The 22,500-nt window shown below is 41.1% G+C and overlaps 2 protein-coding genes across 2 annotated transcripts in view; one reads left to right on the plus strand and one right to left on the minus strand.

Moving 5' to 3' along the window:
- LOC126981169 (uncharacterized protein DDB_G0271670-like) overlaps window positions 1-1,974 on the minus strand; it is a 4,125-nt gene extending 2,151 nt beyond the window's left edge. The window contains exons 1-3 of the mRNA XM_050831889.1: window positions 1,789-1,974; window positions 1,045-1,127; window positions 1-189 (exon numbers count right to left, since the gene is read on the minus strand). The exon at window positions 1-189 is cut by the window's left edge and continues 2,151 nt beyond it. Coding sequence (XP_050687846.1) covers window positions 1-189; window positions 1,045-1,127; window positions 1,789-1,870 — 354 coding nt within the window. The 5' untranslated portion in view covers window positions 1,871-1,974. The remainder of the gene's footprint in view (window positions 190-1,044; window positions 1,128-1,788) is intronic.
- An 11,465-nt stretch (window positions 1,975-13,439) lies between these two features.
- Window positions 13,440-22,500, plus strand: part of LOC126982354 (uncharacterized) — a 52,562-nt gene continuing 43,501 nt past the window's right edge. The window contains exon 1 of the mRNA XM_050834370.1: window positions 13,440-13,461. Coding sequence (XP_050690327.1) covers window positions 13,440-13,461 — 22 coding nt within the window. The remainder of the gene's footprint in view (window positions 13,462-22,500) is intronic.

Below are 22,500 nucleotides of genomic sequence, written 5' to 3' on the forward strand. Positions count from 1 at the left end.
CACAGGCGCAGCACAGGTAAAGTAGGTCGTCTCATAAGCCTCAGCAGGTAGTGGAAGGTAAGTGAGGCGCCAGGTGGAGGTCTCGACGTCATAGAGGCAGTTCAGGTCCAGGTAATTAACCGCGCCAGGTGGGTACAGGTAGTCGCTCTTTTGCAGACACTCAAGCCTTGTTATCTGTCCCGTCGGCACCTGATATCGAAATAGAGAGTAAGAGAAGACCTTGTTGTAGTAGTAGTAGTAGTAGTAGTAGTAGAAGAAAAAGAAGAAACAGGACAATAAGAACCAGACAAGGAAGAAGAAAGAAGGCAGGAGTAAATGAAGGGGAAGAAGGGAAGGAGATAGATGGAAGAGGAAGAGCAGAAAGGAATGAAAGGAAGATGGGAGGAAAGAAGGAGGAGGACGAGGGGTCTAGGACAACTGGCCGCAGACTAACTGGCCGCTTCCTACTGGCCGCCAAATTTAACAGTAACCCTTGTCGCCACGGCCAACTCACCGCCATATGGAACTTTTTGTTTGTTGTTGATGGATAAAATTGTGCTTGATAAAACAAGAGGGTTGAAATTTCTTTATGGAGTTCGTTATTGGAATAAAGAAATATAAGATGCTTATGCAAAAGTAGTAGTAGGAGAGGATTAGGTGATATGTATAGATTCAGTCCTAAGTAGTATTAGTGATATGGTTGGATGCCATGATTGTGTCGGGAAAATAAACATGGGTGGAGGTATCTTTTAAGTAGTAAAAAAGTAGTAGTAGTAGTAGTAGTAGTAGTAGTAGTAGTAGTAGTAGTAGTAGTAGTGGTGGTTTTAGTAAATAGGAGAAAGAGGAGGAGGAGGAGGAGGAGGATGAATAGTAAATAAAGAAAAGAGAAAAACAGATGGATGAAGAAAAAGAAGATAAGGAGGAGGAGAAGGAACACTACGAGAAGCACGAGGAAGAGAAAGAACAGTTGGAGAAAAAAAGAACAAATGGAGGAGGAAGAGAAAGAGCAATCGAAGTCTAAATGTCACCTGCGTGGGACTAACAGACTAATTAACCTTTTCTTACCTGGTCTGGCAAAACGTCGACTGCCTTATTGGCCACCCACACCCCCACGCTGCCGGGGTCGCTGCCGAAGGGGATGGGGCAGGCTGAGAGAGAGAGAGAGAGAGAGAGAGAGATGGATACAGATGAGAATAAAGAGATAGAAAAGAAAAGGAGAAAGACAAAGACAAACAGACAGGCAGTTAGACAGACCGAAAAAAGACAGACATAGAAATAGATATAGAGAGAGAATCATTTAGAGAAAGAGATTGAGAGAATGAAGGAGAGGAAAGGAGATGGATAGTAAGACAGACAGACAGACAGAAGAAAAAGACAGCCATAAAGAAATATTAAAAATCATATCTGCATTATTATTATTATTATTATTATTATTATTATTATTATTATTATTATTATTATTATTATTATTATTATTATTATAGGGTTCTGCAAAGTCTCGTAATTAAATGTTTATGAGAGATTGTATTTATTTCCTTCTTGAGTTTTTGTTGTTGTTGTTGTTTAAATTGTTTTGGGATTTGAAAAGCTTATTCGGTAAAAAGCTTTTGTATTTATGTTTTATTTTCTTTTTTCTCTCTTTTCTTTCTTATCTTCCGTCGGTGAGTTACATTGTATTTCTGTTCTGATGAAGTTTTGTTTTTGTTTTTTTGTTTTGTTTTTTTACAGAAGATAAAAACTAATTGTATAGTATATATTTTTCCTTTCTCTTATTCTTTTCCTCTTCTCTTCTTTCTCTTTCCTTCTTACCTCTTGTGGTGGTGTTGGTGTTGTCTGTGTTCTGTGCCCCCTCCACCCCTATCATCACCATCACCACTATCACCACCGCCATCACTAGGGGACGGGCCTGGTGGTGGTGGTGGTGACGGTGGTGGTGGTGGTGGTGGTGGTGGTGGTGGTGGTGGTACTTCCCCCTCGCCTCCCTTCTCCATGTTGTACGCTGGAAAGGGAAGAGAAGAAAGAGTTTAATGGGTTAGGTTAGTTTTTTTTTCTTTCTCTTTATTTTTTTTTTCATTTATGTATATTTTTTAACTTAATTTTTCGTGTTTTCTTTTTATTTCGTTTTTTTAATTTTTTTTTTAATTTTCTGTGTTTTGTGTTTTTTTTCTCTTATTTTCTTTTTTTTTCTTTTTCCTTTCTCATTGTATTTTTATTTTCATTTATTTTTTTCACGTACTTTATTTCCGTTTGCTTTTTTTTTTTTTCTTCTCTTATTAATTTCAGTTTTTACTTACCTTAGAGAGAGAGAGAGAGAGAGAGAGAGAGAGAGAGAGAGAGAGAGAGAGAGAGAGAGAGAGAGAGAGAGAGAGAGAGAGAGATGGACCCTTTCTCTTACCTTCCCGGCCAGAAGTCTCACCTGAACTAAATGAGCGAGGTGTGTGGACAGGTATTTGTACCCTTACCATGCTACAGACACCCCCCTCCAACCCCCCATCACCCCCCTTCACCCCCTTCACCCCCCCCTTTCCTTCTCCTTCCTTCCTTCTTTTCCCCTCTCCCTCCACCTCTTATCTATTATTCTTCTAGTTTACTCCACCTCCTTCCCTCCTCCTCCTCCTCCTGTCTCTCCTCCTCCTCCTATCCCTCTTCCTCCTCCTCCTCCTCCTCCTCCTCCTCCTCCTCCTCCTTCCTACCTTCTTTTCCCCTCTCCCCTCCACCTCTTACCTACCTTTCTTCTGTTCTCCAACCCCCTTCCTTCCTTCCTCCTCTTCCTCCTCCTCCTCCTCCTCCTCTTACTCCTTCTCCTCCTCCTCCTCCTCATCCTCCTCCTTCTCCTCCTCCTCCTCTATTTTGGCAATCAGGGCACCATCAAAAGAGTTCAAATTAGTTAATATTTCACCATTGATCTTCCTCCTCCTCCTCCTCCTCTTCCTCGTCCTCCTCCTCCTCCTCCTCCTCCCTGACTGTAAACGTATTGCACATCGAGGTATCAATAGACGAAGTGAGAAAGAAGAGAGGGAGAAAAAGAGAGAGAATGATAAATTTGATAAGGTGTGTGTGTGTGTGTGTGTGTGTGTGTGTGTGTGTGTCTTTTCCTTCCTTCCTTCTTCCTCTTTTTCCTCTTCCTTTTCATCATTTCAATCCCTAGACTTTTTTTTTTTTTTTTGGCTTTATCTTTTTAATATTATCTATAATTTTCTCTGTTCTGTTCCTCCATTTTCCTTTTCTTCCAGTTACTTTCTTTTTTTTTTTCGTTTATGATTTCTACGCTATTATCTTTTTTTTATCATAGTTATCCTCACGACAAAGAAAAAACACCACCACCACCACCAACAACAACAACAACAACAACAACAACAACAACAACAACAACAACTCCACCACCACCACCAACAACAACAACAACAACAACACCTCCACCACAACCACCACTACCACAACCACCAACACCAACAACAACAGCGACAGCAATAACATCATTATCATTATCATCATCACACCAATATCCCTCATCATCATCATCATCACCACCTCCACTACCACCCCCAAACCACCACCACCACCACCATATATATCACACAGGCCACAAGACGACCCATACAGCCATACATACCTGTGATTTACCTGCTTGCTCTACACTAATTGGATCTTTTTCATACGGACGGGAGACATATAGCCGCCCGGACACGAATGAGACAGGTATAGAGGTCAGGTGGGAGAGAGGGAGGTAGGACATTCAGGTGTAAATACAGGTAATTAGGTAGGGAGGGAGGGAGGAAAGGAAGTGACGTTAAGGTAAGGGGAGTAAGGGTAAGAATCGATGTGTTGGATAGTATGATTTTTTTTTAAGGTATTGGTCAGGTGAAGGGAAAGACAACAACAACAACAACAACAACAACAACGCTACCAACACCACCATCAACCACAACAACAACATTATCATTCATCATTATCATACATTTACACCATCATCACTTATTCATCATCATCATCATCATCATCATCGTCCCTCATATATATCACACTGGCCAGAAGATGACCCACACATCCATACATACCTGTGATTTACCTGTTTACTCTGCACTAATTGGATCTATTCATTCTGACGCGAGACATATAGGAGCCAGGACACGTATGGAACAGGTATAGAGGTTAGGTGGGAGCGAAGGAGGTAGGTCATTCAGGTGCTTGTACAGATAGGTAGGAAGGTAGAGAGGGAGGGAGGGAGGGAGGGAGGCAGGTAACGTCAAGGTAAGGGTAATAAAGGTAAGAATCGATAAGTATTTGATAGCATGAGTTTTTAAGGTGTTGGAGAGGCAAAGAAAAGTAAGGTAAGCAGTAAAGAAGGAAGAAAGAAAGGAAGGAAGGAAGAAAGGAAGGCCGGAAGGATGGAAGGAAGGAAGGAAGCATGGCAGGAAGGATGGAAGGAAGGAAGGAAAAGAGAAAGGAAGGAAGGATGGAAGGAAGGAAGGAAGGATGGCAGGGAGAAAGGAAGGAAGGAAGAAAGGAAGGAAGGAAGAACTGACTAAATGGGTGTGCTTACTCTCTCCTGGGTATCAAAAAGGAAAAAAAAGATGAAGGGAAAAGAAATAGCGGAATAATTCGACAGTAATCTATCTCGTTTCAGGTGTACGAAGGTGAAAGGTGAGAAAGGAAAGATGGGCAAGAAGTAAAGCCTTAATATTTCTTTTCACTATTCCGAGCAGGTTAAAGAAAAAAAAAATGTTGGTAAAAAAATTATTACGGTACGAATCGACAGTTTATCTCGTTAAATTGAGGTACACGAATATGAAACGTGAAAAGGAAAGGTAAACAAGACGTACATTTTAAACTTTTATACTTATCTTGAGTGTTAAAATTTGTGTTTCTAAAGCGCTGATACTACAAAAAGTTTTAGTCTATTTGAAGGAGCACCGTCACCGCACTTTTTTTGTTTTATTTATGTTATTTATTTATTTATTTATTGACTACTTGATTTATCCCCATGAATTGCCTCCTATCCTCAAAAACATAAAAAAAAAAATGACAGTGGGTACAAATTGGATATATAAGCTCTGATTCAGGAAGGCGACGAGGCAAAACAAAAACTTTCAGGTTTGGGTAGAGTGCAAGGCGCTGATAAATACAGGTATCACGTACTCAGAAATGTGCAAAATGTCCTCCCTCAGTCGACGCTCTCAATGCCACCTGACCTCGCCTGAACACGATACCTGTATATTTTAACGCCTTACAAGCTGACGAGGTAGGAACAAATCGTGCGGGTATATGATAAATTGCAAATATGACAATAGTTTCAAATGGAGATTATTAATAGTAGTAGTAGTAGCAGTAGTAGTAGTAGTAGTAGTAGTAGTAGTAGTAGTATAGCGGTTCCACTATCTCTGTTTATGAATGTCAAGGCTTACAGTAATAAATAGATAAATGAAAATAATTAAATATATAAATAAACAAATAAATAAATAAATAGACAGATTTACAAATACTTCAGGAATCATATCTCAGGGTTTAGCGTCCATCAGGATTATCGTTGTTGTTGTTGTTGTTGTCTAACCTGTCCTGGCCTTACCTGCAGCCCATTAACCTCACCTGCCCCCCAATACACACACACACACACACACACACACACACACACACACACAGTGCTTTCTTGTGTGTGTGTGTGTGTGTGTGTGTGTGTTAAAGCGTCCAAGTTCTTATCACTTACAAGCTCAATATGCGATGATATATACGGTGACATTTTCTTAACGAGGAGGAGGAGGAGGAAAAGAGGAAGAAGAAGAAACATAAAAGAACAGATATCAAACTTGACTTAAGATGATGATGGTGGTAATAATATTAACAAATAGTAATAACAACAATAACAAATCACATTCGTTTTCTGTAACATCACTACACACTCGTATCCAACCATATATGGATTAAATCTAATAAGTTAAAACTTAATAATGCCAAAACCAACTACATACATTTTTCAAAGTCGATCCATGAATAACTATATGCTTCCATTGTTACTGGACGGGGAGGCTGTGAAGCGTGTAAATTATACTAAATTTCGTGGTGTTTGTGTGGACGAGAACTTAAATTGGAAGCATCAAATCAACGGAGTGTCTACAAAATTATCTGGAATACGTGGAGTGCTCGTCTATACAGGACCCGGAACCACCTTCCTACTGAGGCTCCGATGAACATCTATTATTCACTGTGTTATGCTCACCTGATTTATTGTGTGCATGTGGGCATCACACGGCCCTCTTTTCCCTTCTAAATAGCTGTTGTCCCAAAAAAATCTTAAGGTGTGGATTTTTCTAAAGGTAGATCTGACTTCATCCATATTCAAAAACCAAAATCTTCTAAAATATCAGTTTATACAGTAACAATGTAAACCTAGTCGTCCTCAGTTCCGAACTACTCTTTTTAAACACACCTCCTTATGTTTTGGTTGTTTAGGTTAGGCGGTGGCTGAGTGGTTAGCGTGCGGGGCCCGCATTCATCACGCCATGGACAACGTCGATTCGAATCCCCACGCTAACCACCTGGGATTTTTCAGTCACCGCCGAGTGGCTTAAGACTACCCACATGCTATCCTGAAGACCACCCATCAACCCGGACTCTTGAAGAAACCGTCCAAGTGAATCGAAAATGAGTTCCGGGGGGCAGCATGAGCCAAGCATAACTTGCGCCACTATAAAAAATTGCCTGCGCCATAACGGGCTTGGGCTGACCACCAGGCCCCTGAAGAAAGCCTACCGGCGCTATAGGCAGTAAGCAGTAAGGGAGGTACGGCTTGAGAGACCGCGCCATCATTCATGTTCGCCGATACAATATGCCGTCCTTCGTGTAGATCACACAGCGGTCGTTCACGCATACAGCTGCAAACAGCGACATAGGCAGCCGTCTTTACCGCATAACCAGAACTCCAGAAGCATAGTTCCAAACAAACGCAGAACTAGCCACGGGTCATCCACCGTGCAGCAGAGGACTGAGGGCGTCTTCTGCTACAAGTCACCTCTGGTTTCAGATCAGTCAAATCATGATCAGATCGGTGCTCAGAAACGGATTCCAGACCTCAATGGTAAATAAAACAAGAGCTTTGGGACCAGAGCAGTGATCTAAAGCGGACCATCGTAAATAGAGGAGGCCTTAAGCTTACAGAGCAAACAGGGCTTTAACTCTAAAATATAAAGCATAACAAGTGACCCCGACCGTAAACTCGTACCTGGAACAGTAGCGCCTTGAACCCGCAGCCAAGCCAGGCGGTCAGCCAAGCAGGCGACACAAGAACACAAACCGTTTCCATGACCTCCTTTCCCTGGTGGTCAAGCGAGCGACTAACGGGGGGGGAGGGAGGGAGGGAGAAACAAGTAGAAAGTGAAAAATACATTGCACTGAAATGAAAAATAGGTAGATTCTGAAGTTCAGGAGTAAATTACGTTATTCAAGCGGTCAACCGTGCTATCTAACAGGGAGGAAGAGAGGGAGGGAGGGAGGAAGGAAGGGGGGAAGGGAGTAGAAGAAAATGGGAAGTAGGTAGTTGCGGTGAAATGGAAGAACACGTTAACTATGATGGTGAAGTAGCAACAGACGTGACTCGGTGTTGGACAGCAGACGAACTAACGGGAAGGGAAACAAAAAGGAACGTGGAAAAGGACGGAAAATAAGTCCTGGAATGGAAAACGCACGAATTATAATGTTGATGGAGAAACAAATGACATGCTTCCTCGGACACGGCGTTAGTCAGACGAGAAGGAGTATGGAAAAAAGGAAGAAAAAATGAAGTATATGGAGTGGAAATCGCGTAAACTGTGAGGGAAACGAAAAGGAGTATGGAAAAAAGGAAGAAAAAATGAAGTATATGGAATGGAAATCGCGTAAACTGTGAGGCGAATGAAATACCAAACTCTGCTCTTTTTCAGACTTAGCGTTGCACAGGAAAGGAAATAACGGGAAGGAAAACAAAAAAGAAGGATGTAAAAAAGGAAGAAAAAATTTAGTATATGGAATGGAAAATGCGTAAACGGTTAGGCGAATGAAATACCAAATCGTGCTGTGCTTTTTAGAGAGTTAGCGTTGCACAGGAAAGGAAGTAAAAAGAAGTACGGAAAAAGGCAGAAAAAATGAAGTCTGTGTAATGGAAAACGCGTAAACTGTGAGGCGAATGAAATACCAAACTCTGCTCTTTTTCAGACTTAGCGTTGCACAGGAAAGGAAATAACGGGTTGGGAAACAAATAAGGGAGTGTGGACCAAGGAAGAGGAAACAGTTGTATACGGAATGGAAAACACGTCAATTGTAGTGTTAATAGAGAAACAAATATCGTGCTTCCTTATATGTGACTCTGGTGGACGGACGGGGAAGTAACGGGAAAGGAAAACAAAAAAGGAGTGAAAAATAGAGGAAAAACAGTAAGGCTCCGTTGACACTGCCGACTCTGGGCCAACGTTGCCAGATTGTCGTACTTTGCCTCTTATGTTTGATGATTTTCGACCCAAAAACTACTTTCATCACCCAAATAACTTCATTCATATATGGTTATCCTTAAAATGGTTAAGTATTGGTGTTTCTTGGCAATAGTTACGGGGCAGAAACCGGTAAATAAGCGGCTCTTGCGTGCGATAATCTTGCAACGATACTCTGGGCCACGACAACCCTGGGACTTTTACGCCTCCTTCAAACTGTGCAGACTCAGCATCCGGCGATCGTTTCTAGACCTCTTCCCGACCATGTGCGACTCTTTCACATCAAAATAATTCACACCCAAGGCCTCGTATACCCTGAGTCGCTGAGTTTCCGAGGCCCAGAGTCGGCTCACTGTGAACGTGGCCTAATAGAATGAAAAACACTTAGATTATTACTGACCGAAAACAGTTTAAGGAAGAACCAGGAAGAGAGACACCGCGAAGGAAGGATAGGGAAGAAAAAAGGGAAGATTAACCGGGAAAGCAAAAAAGGTTAGGGAAGGGAAAAAGTGGGGACGGACGCTAATCTCCGCATTGCCTCAGCGTTCTCCTCCGTTACCTTGACCTCCTGAGCCCGGCGCCGGATGTAAGGGAGTCCTGTACCCACGGACTTGAGATACGGAAAGGTTATGAAGGACGTGAAGGAGACGAAGAGGAGGGAGGGGAAGGAAGGACACGGAAGGAAAAACGTTGGAGAAGGATACAATACGATACAATAGGACTCGAAGGACGCGAAGTAGACGAAAAGGAAGAGGAAGAAGAAGGATCAGGGAAATAAAGGAGGTGGATACACAAGACACAAGAATTTACAAGAATGAAGAATCCTATAATAAATTACAGAAGGATAAACAAACAAAAATACCAGAATGAAGAATCCTAAAGTAGAGAACAGAATAAGGAATGAACCAGAGATAAGGAAGGGAATAGGAAGAAGAAATAAGTTAAGAGAGGATGAAAGGAGACGTTGAGTAGACAAAAATGAGGGAAGAGGAAAGGAAATATAAGGAAAGAAAATGATTGTAGAAGGATACTGAAGGAACTCACATGAATGAAAGATGAAAAACGAAGAGATCCTTACCCATAGACCACACAGCGATCGGTAAAGGATATGAAGGACGCGAAGTAGACGGAAAGGAAGAAGAAAGGAAGGATAAGGAAAGTAAATTATTGTAGAAGGATACTGAAGGAACTCACATGAATGAAAGATGAAAAACGAAGAGATCCTTACCCATAGAACACACAGCGATCGGTAAAGGATATGAAGGACGCGAAGTAGACGGAAAGGAAGGATAAGGAAGGGAAAATTATGGAAAAGGACTCACAGGAACACGAAATAAACAAAATAGGAGGAAGAGGAAGGAAACATGAGAAACGGAAAAGGGACAGAAGGGGTTGAGGGGAAAATGGAAAGAGACAAAGAAAGAGAGAGGGGAGGATGATGATGATGAGGAGGAGGAGAAGAAGAAGAAGAAGGAGGAGGAGGAGGAGGGAAAGGAAGTGAAAGCTGAAAAAAACAAGATATATATGTGTTTTCGTGTGTAATGTTTCGGAAAATTAAAAAGAATAAGTGTTTTGGAAGAATTGCAAAGATAATTGTTTCTTTCGTGGATCTTATAAGTAACGAAAAAAAAAAGTTAAGTTATTTGGGAAAAGATCAGATGGAGATAAAAAAAGAAGACTATTGAAGGAAAATAGAAAAAAAAATGAACCTTGAACTTTCTTTGTCTGTCCGTAAGTTGTTGAAGACCGGAAGGAAGGATGGAAGGAAGGAAGGAAGGAAGGAAGGAAGGATGGAAGGAAGGAAGTAAAGAAGGAAGGAAGGATGGAAGACAAGACGAAAGAAAAAAAGAAAGAGAAAGAAAGAAAGGAGACAAGGAAAGAAGGAAGAAAAGGAGGGAAGAAAGAAAGAAAGAAAGAATGAGAGAAAGAAAGAAAGGAAACAAGGAAGGAAAAAAAAAGAGTATAAAAGGAAGGAAAAAAGAAAGAAAAGAAAAAAAACATTCCAGAAATAAACAAACAAGAAGCAAACATAGAAACAAACTAAGAAAAAGAAACAAACAAAGAAAGGAAGAAAGGAATGTCTTAACTCTTTCCTTCTTTCTTTCTTCCTCCTCCTCCTTCTTCCTTCTTCCTCCATTCCTCCTCTTCCTTTCTTCCTCCCTTTCACCTTTCTCACCCCTCATCACCACCTCCGTTACCCTCACCTTTCCCCTACTTCCTCCTCCTCCTCCTCCTCCTCCTCCTCCTCCTCTTCCTCCTCCTCCTCCTCCTCTAAACCCTTATCAATAACTTCGCCCTTTCTTTCACTTCCTTCCTCATTCCTCCTCCTCCTCCTCCTCCTCCTCCCTCTCCCCCCTAGCCCTGGAGGTGATGGCAAAGGTCGTGTTGTTGAACTGAACCCTTCGGAAAAGTGTTGAACCCGTTTTAAGAAGATCCGAACCCATCATTAGGACGCTTGGATTCCTTTGTCTTTCTGTGTCTCTTTCTCTCTCTTGATCCTCCTCCTCCTCTTCTTCCTCTTCTTCCGGCTCCTCCTCCTCTTCCTCTTCTTCTTCTTCTGCTGCCACCTCCTCCGTTGCTCCTCCTCCTCTTCCTCCTCCTCTTTCTCCTTGTCTTTTTCTTCCTTTAATCATTTAAGGCAAACGTTCTCCTTTAAAATGTTAGTTGTTGTTTTTGTTTTCTCCCTTATCTTATATTTTCAATTTTAAAACATTTTCTTTCGTTTATATTAACTATCTTCGGCTGTCATATATCTGGGTGATTTATATTGATTTGGATAATATTATTGTATCATTATTATTATCATTATTTTTAGTAGTAGTGGTAGTAGTAGTAGTAGTAGTAGTAGTAGTAGTAGTGGGTGGGGCCAATGAATTGCTTTGTGAAAGGATATGAGAGAATATACCGCTCACAACGCAACTCTAATAGATGGAGGCCCGTAGTAGTAGTAGTAGTAATCGTAGTAGTAGTAGTAGTAGTAGTAGTAGTAGTAGTAGTAGTAGTAGAAGTGTAATATCATGTAGACCACCATGTTCATCAGCACTTATATTTTCCAGTGTTCCCAGCATGGCCAGTACATCATTTAAGGGACAAAGGCACGACCCTCGCTTCCTATAGAGGGTCGGAACGTAAATCAGGAGGTCACCGGGGGGGGCAGGGGGAGGAGGAGGAGGTGGCCATGAAGTAGAGTTTTCAGTCCTCCACAAAAGGTGTTCGATTCCAGGTCAATGAAGTTCGATCCCACTTGATAAGGGATTGAAGGTACTACGTGTTGGTGTTGGGCTGAAAGGGAGAGGGATTGAATGCTCTTGACAGTAATGTGTGGAGGTTTGAATATGACGACTTTTTCCTCCTTTTTTTGGGGGGTGGGGGGTGGGGGGGGTGGGGGGGGGATGACTGACATAATGCCTGATTTGTTGTTCGGTTTTATTTTATTTATTTATTATTTATTTAGTATTTGTTTTATTTTATTTATTATCTATGTGGATGTATTTGTTTGTTTGTTTGTTTGTGTGTGTGTCTGATTACCAATGTTCTCAGCGTTTGTTTATATTGTTGTTGTTGTTGTTGTCTTGTGTAATGTTTGTTTGTTTGTTTTTATTTACGCTCCCTATTTCTCTTAGCGAAGTTTTTTATATCACTTATTTTCTTTTATATAAATAGACAGATAAGTGATGGAGAGAAAGAAAGCAAAAAGAAAGGAATTAGAAGAGAAAGAATGAGAGAGCAAGTATTAGAAAAAGATAGGAAGCCAGAGAGTATTAGTGAGAAAGGAGAACATTGAAAGGAAGAAAGGAAGAAAATAAGAAAGTAAGAAAGAAAGGAGAACAGTGAAAGGAAGAAAATAAGAAAGAAAGAAAGGAGAACAGTGAAAGGAAGAAAGGAAGAAAATAAGAAAGAAAGAAAGAAAGAAAGGAAGAAAGAAAGAAAGGAGAACAGTGAAAGTAAGAAAGGAAGAAAGGAAGAAAATAAGAAAGAAAGAAAGAAAGTAAGAAAGAAAGGAGAACAGTGAAAGAAAGAAAGGAAGAAAGGAAGAAAATAAGAAGGAAAGAAAGAAAGAAAGGAGAACAGTGAAAGTAAGAAAGGAAGAAAGGAAGAAAATAAGAAAGAAAGAAAGAAAGAAAAAGTAAGAAAGTTAGTGAGAAAGAAAGGGGAACAGTGAAAGCAAGATTGTTGAAGATGGAAAACTAAGAAAAATGTGAAAGAATGAATGTGACGGGAAAGAAAGAGAAGTAAAGAAAGACAGAGAGAAAGAAGAAATGAACGAGAAAAAAAAGACAGGCATCACCATCACCACCACCATCACCACCACCACCACCACCACCATCATCACCATCACTATCATCACCACCACTACCACCATCATCACCATCACTATCATCACCACCACCACTATCATCACCACCACAACCACCATCATCACCATCATCACCACCACGCCCTTCATTCTTTCCCACGCCCACCTCCCACGCCCGTCTTTACACACCTCCAGTCACCTGTAATTTACCTCCCTCTCCTTCTCCTTCTCCCCCATCATCATCATCATCATCATCATCATATTTATTACTCCTTCCATTCTCTTTCTTTCTTCACCTTTCCTTCGCCTCTCATTCCCTCATTCTCTCATTTCTTTTATCTATCAATACATCTATCTTATTTATATATCTATCTATCCGTCTATTTGTCTGACTCTTTATCTACCTATCTATCTACCTTATCAGTGACAGCCTACATACATCTCTCTTCTCGCAAACCTTATCTCCATCCCTTCCTCCCTTCCTTCCCTTTCCACCCTCCCTCTCTCCTTCTCTCCCTTTCCTTCCTCCCGCCCTTCCCTCCATCGTTCTCACCCTTTAAATCACATAACACCATCACCACCCTCCCTTCCTCCCTTCGCCCCCTCCGTCAAATTATCCTGATAGCCCCTAACGGTAACCTGGAGGGGCGGATGCGAGTGTGATAAGTCTGGAAGCATTCGTGGATGTCATACTAATGTCGGGGAACATGTCAGTCAAGGGTGAAAGAAGTAAGGAATGAGAATGGAGGAGAGTGAGTAAAATGGGAAGGGAAAAGGTCAAGAAAGGAGAGGAAATAAGAGGAGGAAGAGAAGGAAAGGGGAGGAAATGAGAAAAGTTGGAAGAAGGAGTAGAGAATAACCGTTAAGAAGAAAAGGGGAAATGAGAGCGAAAGGAAGAAGAAGGAAGGAGAGTAGAGGAGAATGAGGAAGGAGGAGAAAGAAGGAAGGGAAATAGGAGTAAAGGGGAAGATCAGAGGAATAGAGGAAAGGAGAGGAGGAAGAGGAGGGAAAGGGAGTAACAGAAGGAGAATAAGAAATAATAATGAAAATGAAAGGAGAGAGAAGATGAATAGCGAAAAGATGAGAAAATGAGAGGAGGAGGAGAAGGAGGAGGAAGAAGAGAAGAAGAGGGTGAAGAATACGGAAAGAGAAGAGAACGATGAAGGACAGAGAAGGAAATAGAAGAGAAGGAAATTAGAATGAATGAAAGGGAGAAGAAGAGAGGGAAGGAGGAATGAGATATAAGTAAGAGGAGAGACAGGGAGAATAGAGGAGGAGGAAGAGAAAAAGGGAGGAAATAGGAGAGAATAGGAGGGAATAAGGAAAGGTAAGATAAAGTTTGGGACATTCTCTATTGCTACGCGTCGCCTCGGTGCTCATCTGCGTCACACTAGTCCTTGAGCCAGAAAGGAGTGAGGAAAGTAGAGAAAGTTAATACAAGGAAGAAGATGAAAGGAAGAGTGAAGATAGGAAGGTGAAAAGTGTCGATTCCTTAACCTTGACGTTCCTTTGTTTTTTGGTTTCACGTTAGAGATAAGAGAAGAAATTGAACACTTGAATGAACTCTTTATTAATGATTGCCTTCTCCTCCTCCTCCTCCTCCTCCTCTTCCTCTTCCTCCTCCCCTCGTCTTTTTATTCTTCTTTTCTTATTCATTGTTTTCATTATCAACTTGTTCTGTCTTTTTCTTTTACTTCTTTCTTCTTCTTGTTGTTGTTCTTTTTCTTCCTCTTGTTATTAGTATCGCTGTTCTTCCTCTTCTTTTTTTGTTTCTTTTGTTTTCTTTTTCTGTTATCTCTTTCTTCGTCTTCTTCTTCTTCTTCTTCTTCTTCTTCTTCTTCTTCTTCTTCTTCCTCTTCTTCTTCTTCATCTTCTCTTTCCTTCCATTTCTTTCTTACTCTTATTCATTTTTGTATTCGTTTTCTTCTTCTTCTTCTTCTTCTTCTTCTTCTTCTTCTTCTTCTTCTTCTACTTCATCATCATCGTAGTTCCCCTTACGTTAACCTCAACGGGACTTAACGTTCTTCCTCCTCGACGCTTCGGGCTAAAAATACCTCATTACTCTGTGTGTGTGTGTGTGTGTGTGTGTGTGTGTGTGTGTGTGTGTGTGAGGTTAAAAGGTGACATGTTCTAAATTTGTAGTGGGTCTGTCTTTGGGGGGGAGGGGGGGGGTTATGGTAGTAGTAGTAGTAGTAGTAGTAGTGAGTGGTAGTGGTGGTGGTGATGATGGTGATGATGGTGGTAGTGAGGGTGGTGATGGGAGCGGTTCCATTCCTTCATTTCCTTCTCCTTCATTTCCCTTTCCTTTCCTTTCCCTCCCTTCCTTCCCTCCCTAGTTCTGTTTCTCTCTTCCTTCCTCCTTCTCTTCTTCCCTTTCCTTTCCTTTCCCTCCCTTCCTTCCCTCCCTAGTTCTGTTTCTCTCCTCCTTCCTCCTTCTCTTCTTCCCTTTCCTTCTCTTTCCTGTCTCAATTCTCCTCCCTTTCTTTCCTGTCTTCCCTTTCTCACTCCGTTCCTCTCCTTCTTTCTCCTTCTCTTCCCTTTCCTTCCCTTTACTGTCTCTTCACTCCTCTTCATTCCTTCCTTTCCTCCCACGTTCCTTTTCTCTCCTCATTCCTCTCGATTCCTTTCCTTCCCTCTCACGTTCCTTTTCTCTCTTTCTTCCTCCTTCTCTTCGTCCGTGTCCTTCCCTTCCCCATCTCTTCATTCCTTTCCCTTCTTCTCCTTCCTTCCCTCGTTCCTTCCCTCTCTTTCTTCCTCTTACCTTCATTTTCTTTCCGTTCCTTGTCTCTATAATCACGTTTTTCCCTCCCTCTTTCCTTTCCTTCCTTTCTTTCGTTTCCTTTTCCTTCTCGTTCCTCTTTTTCTTTCTCCTTCACTTTATTTTCCTTCCCATTCCTGTCTCTCGAATTCCCTTTCTTTCCTGCCTTCTCTCCTTTCCTCTCTTTTCCTCTTCCTCGTTTTCCTTCGTTCCCTGTCTCTCTAATCACCTCCCTCCCTCCCTCCATCCTTTCCCTCCCTCCCTCGTTCCCTCCATCATTCCCTCCCCTATTTCCTTTGTCACTCGGCGTCAAACAGAACCAGGAAACAGGAAACAGGCAGGAAAAAAGAGTGTATGTTTGTGAGTGCTGTGTGTGTGTGTGTGTGTGTTAGAGCGTGATAGTATTAACTGGTGTGTGTATGGGCGAGGTTACACACACACACACACACACACAGACACACACACACACATACACACACACACACACATATATGACTGTATACAACCAATAACCAACCTTAACACTTTATCAACCTCTCCACCACCACCACCCTCACCATCACCACCATCATCACCACCACCACCATCATCACCACCACGGTCACTGTACTCTTAATCCGCGTGAAATGCCAATCAGTTCCGTCAACCATTCGTTTGCATCTGCTTCTCCTCCTCCTCCTCCTCCTCCTCCTCCTCCTCCACCTGACAAATAAGTGAAAAAAGGACTGACAGGCGGACGGACGGCACATTTCTTATTTCTTTCTTTTTTTTTTCGTCTTCATTGTGTGTTTCGAAATTTGAACGTAATTGAGGAAAGTGGAGAAAAAAAAAGGAGGAGGAAGAGGAGGAGGAGGAGGCGATTAGATGGAGGAAGGAAGGAACTTTGGGAGGAAGGACAATTTGAAGGAGAGGTAATAGTGAATAGTGGAAGTAGAAGGTTGAAGAGGACAAAGGGGAAAAAAGAAAAAAGAAAAAAAAAAGAAGAAAAGGAAAACAAAGAAGTAGAAGAAAAAGAAGAAGTAGAAGGTTGAAGAGGACAAAGAGGAAAAAAAAAGAAAAAATAAAAATAAAAAAATCAAAGAGGACGAAGAAGAAGAAGAAGAAGAGGAGTAAGCGTAGAAGGTGAGGGTGAAGGTGAAAGTGCAGGTGAGATGAGAACGAACTCTTAACGCCCAACAGGTGACGAGGACCAGGTGTATCGCGGGGCATACTATCACGTGACTCGGAAATTCGTGAAGGAAAGTAATTAGTAACGCCTTGAAAGATAATGCTATACACCGTCAGGTAAATGGACTTCTATCATCTTCTGTATCCTCTCATCCTCCTCCTCCTTCTCTGTCTTATTGTTTTAACTTTCATTTTCTCTTTCTCGGTCCCTCAGGTGTTTGGGGGCTAGTGGACAGGTGGCTGATATCGTCCGCATTCCTCCCTCTCTCTACCTGATTCGTTTCTTATGCTAACAATAACAATAATAATAAAGGGAATGAACAAATAAGGAAGAGGAAGAAGTAGAGAGGAATAAAAGTGGGGTAAGGATAAAAGGAGGAGGAGAGAAGTAAGAAGAAGAAGAGTGTAAGAAAAGAGATGATGAAAAGGATAAAAATAGAAGAGAAGAAAATTGTGAAATCGCGGACAATAGGAAAAGAAGAAACAGAGAAGTGTAAAAGAAAAACAAAATGAAGAGGAGGAGCAACAGTGATAATATTAACAAAAACAACAATAAAATAAAAACAACAAAGGAAGGAGTCTTCTTTTATAACACAATAAACGAAAGGAATAAAAATAATCTCCAAAGACTTCTGAGAAATTGCAGGGATAAAAAAAAAACATGGAAAAAGGATGAAAATTAACAAAAGCGTAAAAATTTGCTGGAATGAAAAAGATGAACAAGGATGAAAACATAAAAAATAACAAAAAGGATGAAAATTCGCAAGGATGAAAAGAAACAGACAAAAAAGAAAAGAATGACAAATATGAAAACTAACAAAAGATTCAGAATTTACAGGGATGAAAAAAAAAATTAACAGAACGTAAACTTGAAACCAAAATATCAGAAAAAAAAACTAATTTTAATACACAAAAACAAAGATGAATCGAATTTGAAACAGATGGCCCAGAACGCCTTTGGGCTGGAGAAGAAAAAATTAAGAAACGAAACTCCCTCTCATAATATATTGTTGACTAGATAGGAAGGCAAATGAAATCCAAGAGGAGGAGGAGGAGGAGGAGGAGGAGGAGGAGGAGGATGGTAAGAAGAGAAGTGCAAGAAAAGAAAGATGAGGAGAAAGATTAAAAAAGGAAAAGAAAATTAAGGGAAGAAGAGCAAAAAGGAAAAGAAAAATGAAAGTTATAAATATGGGATAAAATGGAAAAGAAGAAAAATTGGAAAGGATAATAGGAGGAGAAGGAGAGGAGGTGAGAGGAAGAAAAAATAAGAAGAAGAAGAAGAAGAAAAAGAAAAATAAGAAGAAGAAAAGAAAAAATAAGAAAAAACAAGAAGAACAAGAAAAAGAAGAAAAATAAAAGAGAAAAAATAAATAAAAAGAACAAGAACAAGAAAAAGAAAATTAAAGAAAAATGAAAAATGAAAAAGAGCGAGAGTAGATCATTTCACGAGCAAAGTAACATCGGCCTGACATGCAAAGGAACCCATGAACTCTCGCATCTAAGGTTATTATTTCAGACTCAAGGAGAACACAAAACGAAGTAAAAGCAGAAAGAAAACCAGAAAATTCAGAAAGGAAGTTTGATAGCAAGGAAGTGGAGGGAACGAGAGGGGCTAAACTTCACATACAAACTAACATCAGACACGCAAATGAAAAGGGAATTCTTGAAGCCGTGGATGTAATTTCAGATGCTGCGTGTAAACTTGGCGAAAAATAAAGAGAAAAATGTCGTTAGTACCAAGACATCTCTCCAGCCTAAACTGCCCTCGCTTCTGGCCACTCCTCTCTAATTTCTTCCCCTCCCTTCATTCCTTCATTCCCTCTTTTAGTTTCTCCCTTTCATCTTCTCTTCCCTTTCCTTCCCTTAACTGTCTCTTCCGTCCCTCGGCCCTTCCCATCCTCTCCTTCCTTTCCTCTCTTTCTTCATCCTTATTTTCATTTTCCTTCCGTTCCCTGTTTCTCTCTAATAACTCTCCCTCCCTCCCTTCCTTCTCTCCCTCCTTCCCTCCCTCTTTCCTTTCCTTTCTTTCTTTCTCGTTCGCTTCCTTTTCCTTCTCATTCCTCATTTTCTTTCTAATCACCTCTTTTCCTCCCTTCCTTCCCTCCCTCCTTCCCTCACTCTTTCCTTTCCTTTCTTTCTTTCTCGTTCGCTTCCTTTTCCTTCTCGTTCCTCTTTTTACTTTCTCCCCTTTTTATATATTTTTGTCCTTGAACTGCTTCCTTTACTGTAAAAAAATAAACAAGTAAGGAAAGACGAATTAAAAACAACGAGAGGATAATTTTCACAAGTCATATAACATTCTTAAACATGCAGAGTGACTGAATTCTTGAAGCCATGGGTGTGTCGCGTCCCCATGAACAATAACTAACCTACGTAGCAAGGTGGTGGGGAGGAGAGGAAGGAGAAGGAAAGCTGATATGAGAGGGGAGGGGAATGGAAAAGCGGAGGAAGTGAGGGAGGGGAGGAAAAAAAACAGGAAGACTAGCAAGGTGGGGAGGAAAGGGAGGAGGACATCTAGTATAAGAGGAGAGAAATGAAAAAGGGGAGGAGGAGGAAGAGGGGAGGGAAGCAGAAGAAAGCAGGACATTAGGACTTACAGAAGAGAAAGACAGACAGGCAGCAAATTCAAGGGAAGACTGAAGAAGGTGAACAAATAAAGAAAGAAGAAGAGGAGAGAGAACAAACGAGGGAAGAAGAAGAAGAAGAAGAAGAAGAAAGATAAAGAAATAAATGAAGAAGAAGAAAGTCGAACAAATGAAAGAACAAGAAAGGTGAACAAACAAGGGAGGAAGAAGAAGAAGGAGCAGAAAAAGAAGAAAGATAAACAAATAAATGAAGAACAACAAGAAAGACGAACAAATGAAAGAACAAGAAAGGTGAACACGTGAGGGAAGCCTGAGAAGAAAAGCGAACAAAGAAGGAATTAAGGAAGAAGAATAGGAGAGGTGAACAGGTGATAAAATTAGAAAGACATGCGAGCCAGCACTGGACAACAATTCTTCAAGTCCTTGTTGTCAGATGCAGCGACAGGCTCGTAAATTTCACAGACTGACGGATGAACGGAACCTCGAGGACTTGAAACTAGTAGCTACCCTTGAATGTTACGCTTCGCCATGTCCAACCCGAGAAGGAGGAAGAAAAGGGCCTGATATCAACTGTAAACATAAGAACATATATACTAGAGAGAGAGAGAGAGAGAGAGAGAGAGAGAGAGAGAGAGAGAGAGAGAGAGAGAGAGAGAGAGAGAGAGAGAGAGAGAGAGAGAGAGGCATGATTTCAACCGTAAACATAAGAACATATATACTAGAGAGAGAGAGAGAGAGAGAGAGAGAGAGAGAGAGAGAGAGAGAGAGAGAGAGAGAGAGAGAGAGAGAGAGAATAGTATGACTTTTGCAACAAATGAACAAACAACAGACTTTTTTACAGTAAAGGAAACAGCTCAAGGGAAATAAATAAAAGAAACGATAATGAAAAAATGACCGAAAATGAAAAATAAAAATAAAAAATAAATAAAATTGAAAAAAAAAATTGAAAAATAAAAATAGAAAAATAAATAAATAAAATAGAAAATTAAAAATATATAAAAAAATGAAAAATAAGAATAGAATAAATACATAAATAAATAAATAAAATAGAAAATAAGAAATAGATAAAAAAAATTTTTAAAAATGAGACAAAACAGAAAACGAGGAAGAATAAAAATAATAAAAAAAGAAAAGAAATAAATAGAAAAACGAAAACAAATAAAGCAAAACAAAACGATGAAAAATAAAAATATGAGAAAAAGAAAATAAATGAAAAATAAAAAGTAGAAAATCAAATATGAAAAAAAAGAAAATAAATAGAAAAATAAAAAGTAGAAAATAAAATATGAAAAAAGAAAATAAATAGAAAAAAATAAAAAGAAGTAGGAAATAACAGACACCGACAAAGGTCATGAACGAAGAACAATTATTTAGCGTCTCCAGAAACGGCGAATCTGGGCGTGAGGTCAACGAGAGAGAGAGAGAGAGAGAGAGAGAGAGAGAGAGAGAGAGAGAGAGAGAGAGAGAGAGAGAGAGAGAGAGAGAGAAGGTCACAAAGGGAGTCAAGTTCACGTGTGAGAGGTGAAAGGGAGAGGAGAGGTGGAGCAAAGGAGGGGGAAGATAAGTGGAGGAGGAGGAGGAGGAGGAGGAGGAGGAGGAGGAGGGAGGAAAGACAGTGATTATAGCTTGCAAAGGAAGAGAGAGCAACAAAAGAGAGGAGGAGGAGGAGGAGGAGGTGAAGAATGCGTAAAGAGGATAATGAAGGAGAGAAGAAAATGATGATAGCATGTGGAGAGGAAAGAGAACAAGAGAGAGAGAGAGAGAGAGAGAGAGAGAGAGAGAGAGAGAGAGAGAGAGAGAGAGAGAGAGAGAGAGAGAGAGAGAGAGAGAGAGAGAGAGATGAGACACAAAAGGGGAAGTGAAATAGCCTTTATGAGGAAAGAAAGAAGGAAGAGAGGCGAGAAGGGAAGGAAGAAGGAAAAAGAAGAAGGGAAGAGGAGGAAGAAACATGGACATGGACTAGCAGGCAGCAGAAAGCCTGTTGGCTCATTACTAGGCTGCCTGCGTTCAGTGATTTAATCAATCCGTTTGCCACAGGAGTGGCTTGCAGGGAAGGATTAAAGCACTTGTGTACCTACTCTTGGGAACGTTCAGTTCACTCCTGTTGCAGCAAAGTGGCGATCAATGCGTTTCTTGAAGGAGTTGATGGTCTCTGCGCTAACCACTTCTGCAGGAAGGCTGTTCCAGTGGCGAACAACTCTATTCGAGAAATAACTCCTGCCGATGTCGGTATTGCATCGCTTTGCTTGAATTGTTTTTCCGTTGTTTCTTGTTTTCAGGTTAGTTTGTAGCGTGAAGAGTTTGGAGTGATCAACGTTGCTGAGCTTGTTCAGGTACTTAAAGACTTGTATCATGTCTCCCCGCAGTCGTCTCTTTTCCAACGTGAGGAGGAGGAGGAGGAGGAAGAGAGGGCATGATAAGTGAAATGTCATACTTGCAGCTGTACTTAAGAACATGACATCAGCAGCAACAACAAGAACAACAACAACAATATCAACAACCTCAACATCATCATCATCATCATCATCACCACAACCACCACCACCACCAACAACAACAACAACAGCAACAACAACAACACTATGCACCCAATGTCATGACCTTTGGAATTCACAGTGGAAGTGCCGAAGGGAGAAAGACTGAGGGAAGGAGGGAGGGAGGAAGGGAGGGAGTACTGGAGGAGAGAAAGAGAGAAAGGGAGGGAGGGAGGGAGGGAGATTGCTACCCATTGCATGACCCTCAGAAGGTCACTCGTAGGAGGAGGAGGAGGAGGAGGAGGAAGAAGAAGGATAGAAAGGCAGGAGGCAAAAGAAGGAGAGGAGAAATAAAAATAGTTGTAATAAAAGAAGAAAGGAAGAGTAAGAAAAAAAAAAAGGACAGACTGACAGACATAAAATAAATTGAAGAGCAAGAGGAGGAGGAGGAGGAGAGGAGGAGGAGGAGGAGGAGGAGGAGGAGGAGGAGGAGGAGGAAAGCCAGTGTCCTTCAGGATGAGAGAGGGAGGTCACTAGCCGAGGCAAGATGCAGGGGAGGAGGAGGAGGAGGAGGAGGAGGAGGAGGAGGAGGAGGAGGAGGAGGAAGGAAGGAGACTAAGGAAGTGGAGGGGGGAAACTCATCTAGTAATTCCTTATCTCCTTCCTCCGATCTCTCCTCCTCCACCTCCTCCTCCTCCTCCTCCTTCTCCTCCTCCTCTCTGTATGTCTGTTCTTCTTTGATGCTTGTATTTTTTTTTATAGTGGTGGTGGTGGTGGTGGTGGT

Source organism: Eriocheir sinensis, chromosome 4, assembly GCF_024679095.1.
Source record: "Eriocheir sinensis breed Jianghai 21 chromosome 4, ASM2467909v1, whole genome shotgun sequence".
Lineage (NCBI taxonomy): Eukaryota > Metazoa > Arthropoda > Malacostraca > Decapoda > Varunidae > Eriocheir > Eriocheir sinensis.